The sequence below is a fragment of the Arachis ipaensis genome, chromosome B06 (assembly GCF_000816755.2).
Source record: "Arachis ipaensis cultivar K30076 chromosome B06, Araip1.1, whole genome shotgun sequence".
In the NCBI taxonomy this organism is placed as follows: domain Eukaryota; kingdom Viridiplantae; phylum Streptophyta; class Magnoliopsida; order Fabales; family Fabaceae; genus Arachis; species Arachis ipaensis.
Window position 1 is genome coordinate 132,576,480 of NC_029790.2, and position 1,113 is coordinate 132,577,592.

Sequence of the window (1,113 nt, forward strand, 5' to 3'; positions counted from 1 at the left end):
CAAACAAAAGAGACGAGAACGCGAGTGGGCTGGGAGATCCCTCACGTGATTCTGTATGTGTGCCAACTAAGCCATTTAAATACACAAAGCTGACTGGTTTGGGAGACACAGGACACTTCCCGGCACCGGCGGAACACAATGTATATCAAGCTTGCCAAACTTAGGAGATAGTTGTCGCACCGAGTTGAGTGGACATGGTAGGTGTGGACACTCTAATAGTGGTGAGTGGTGACCGAGATGTTGCTTTACTGAGAAAGGCTCAATCTATATCTTTATGCTGCAATCATAGCTACGTTCAACTCCAAATGGTGAAAAATTTCATGAACTCTACGTGTCCCTATGAAAGCACCTAGTTTGAGTTTATTGTAATTTTTTTGTCCAATATCAAAAAATGTTCTCTAGTTTTTTTAAGATATATATAGTTTATATGTTTTGATATTGGATGTTGTAATCATCGGACTAATTAATTTAGGAGTAAGGTTTTTCTTGGACATAAAACAGAAAATTTATTAAGCTTCTAACTTGCCTGAAATGTGGCGAAAATTCTGGGTTTTGATGGTTACTATCTAAGCAAGCTAGAAGGGTACATATCTACGGACTAAGTTCTTTGAGCAACCTGAAAATTTCTTAAGTAAACAGTTATGATAGGCATTCAAATCAAAGAATCTCCTGAGATTATATGATGTTCGGGTCTACATTAATTAAACATATATTACATTTTATATAATGCAAGCATATTAAATATTATATAATTTAAATTTTAGGGAAGGTTAAAGTGTATTTTGTATGTAAAATTACATAATTTATGGAGAACCATGTGTAGGTCTTGATATAGGTATATTAATATTATAGGAAACATTTCAAGTGCACCGGAGAGTATCGGTGCACCAGTTGTTTTAATCGTTGATTTCAATTAATATATATTATATATATTTTTTATAATTCAGATCAACGGTTAAAATAACTGGAGCACCGGTACTCCCGGTGCACTTGAAATGCTTCCAATATTATAAACCTAGTTAGGTTGAAAAGTATTGTTTTCATGGTCTGTAAGGATATTGCATTTTGCAGCTTTCGTTGAAAAACGTTGTGCAGTTTTGCAACTTGTCCTCA

The 1,113-nt window shown here is 34.7% G+C and overlaps 1 protein-coding gene across 1 annotated transcript in view; it reads left to right on the plus strand.

Moving 5' to 3' along the window:
• LOC107605470 (peptidyl-prolyl cis-trans isomerase CYP57) overlaps nt 1-588 on the plus strand; it is a gene marked incomplete in the record, with an annotated part of 6,343 nt that extends 5,755 nt beyond the window's left edge. Inside the window, 1 exon segment of the mRNA XM_016307357.2 lies at nt 1-588. Within this exon segment, the coding sequence (XP_016162843.1) occupies nt 1-49 (49 nt within the window).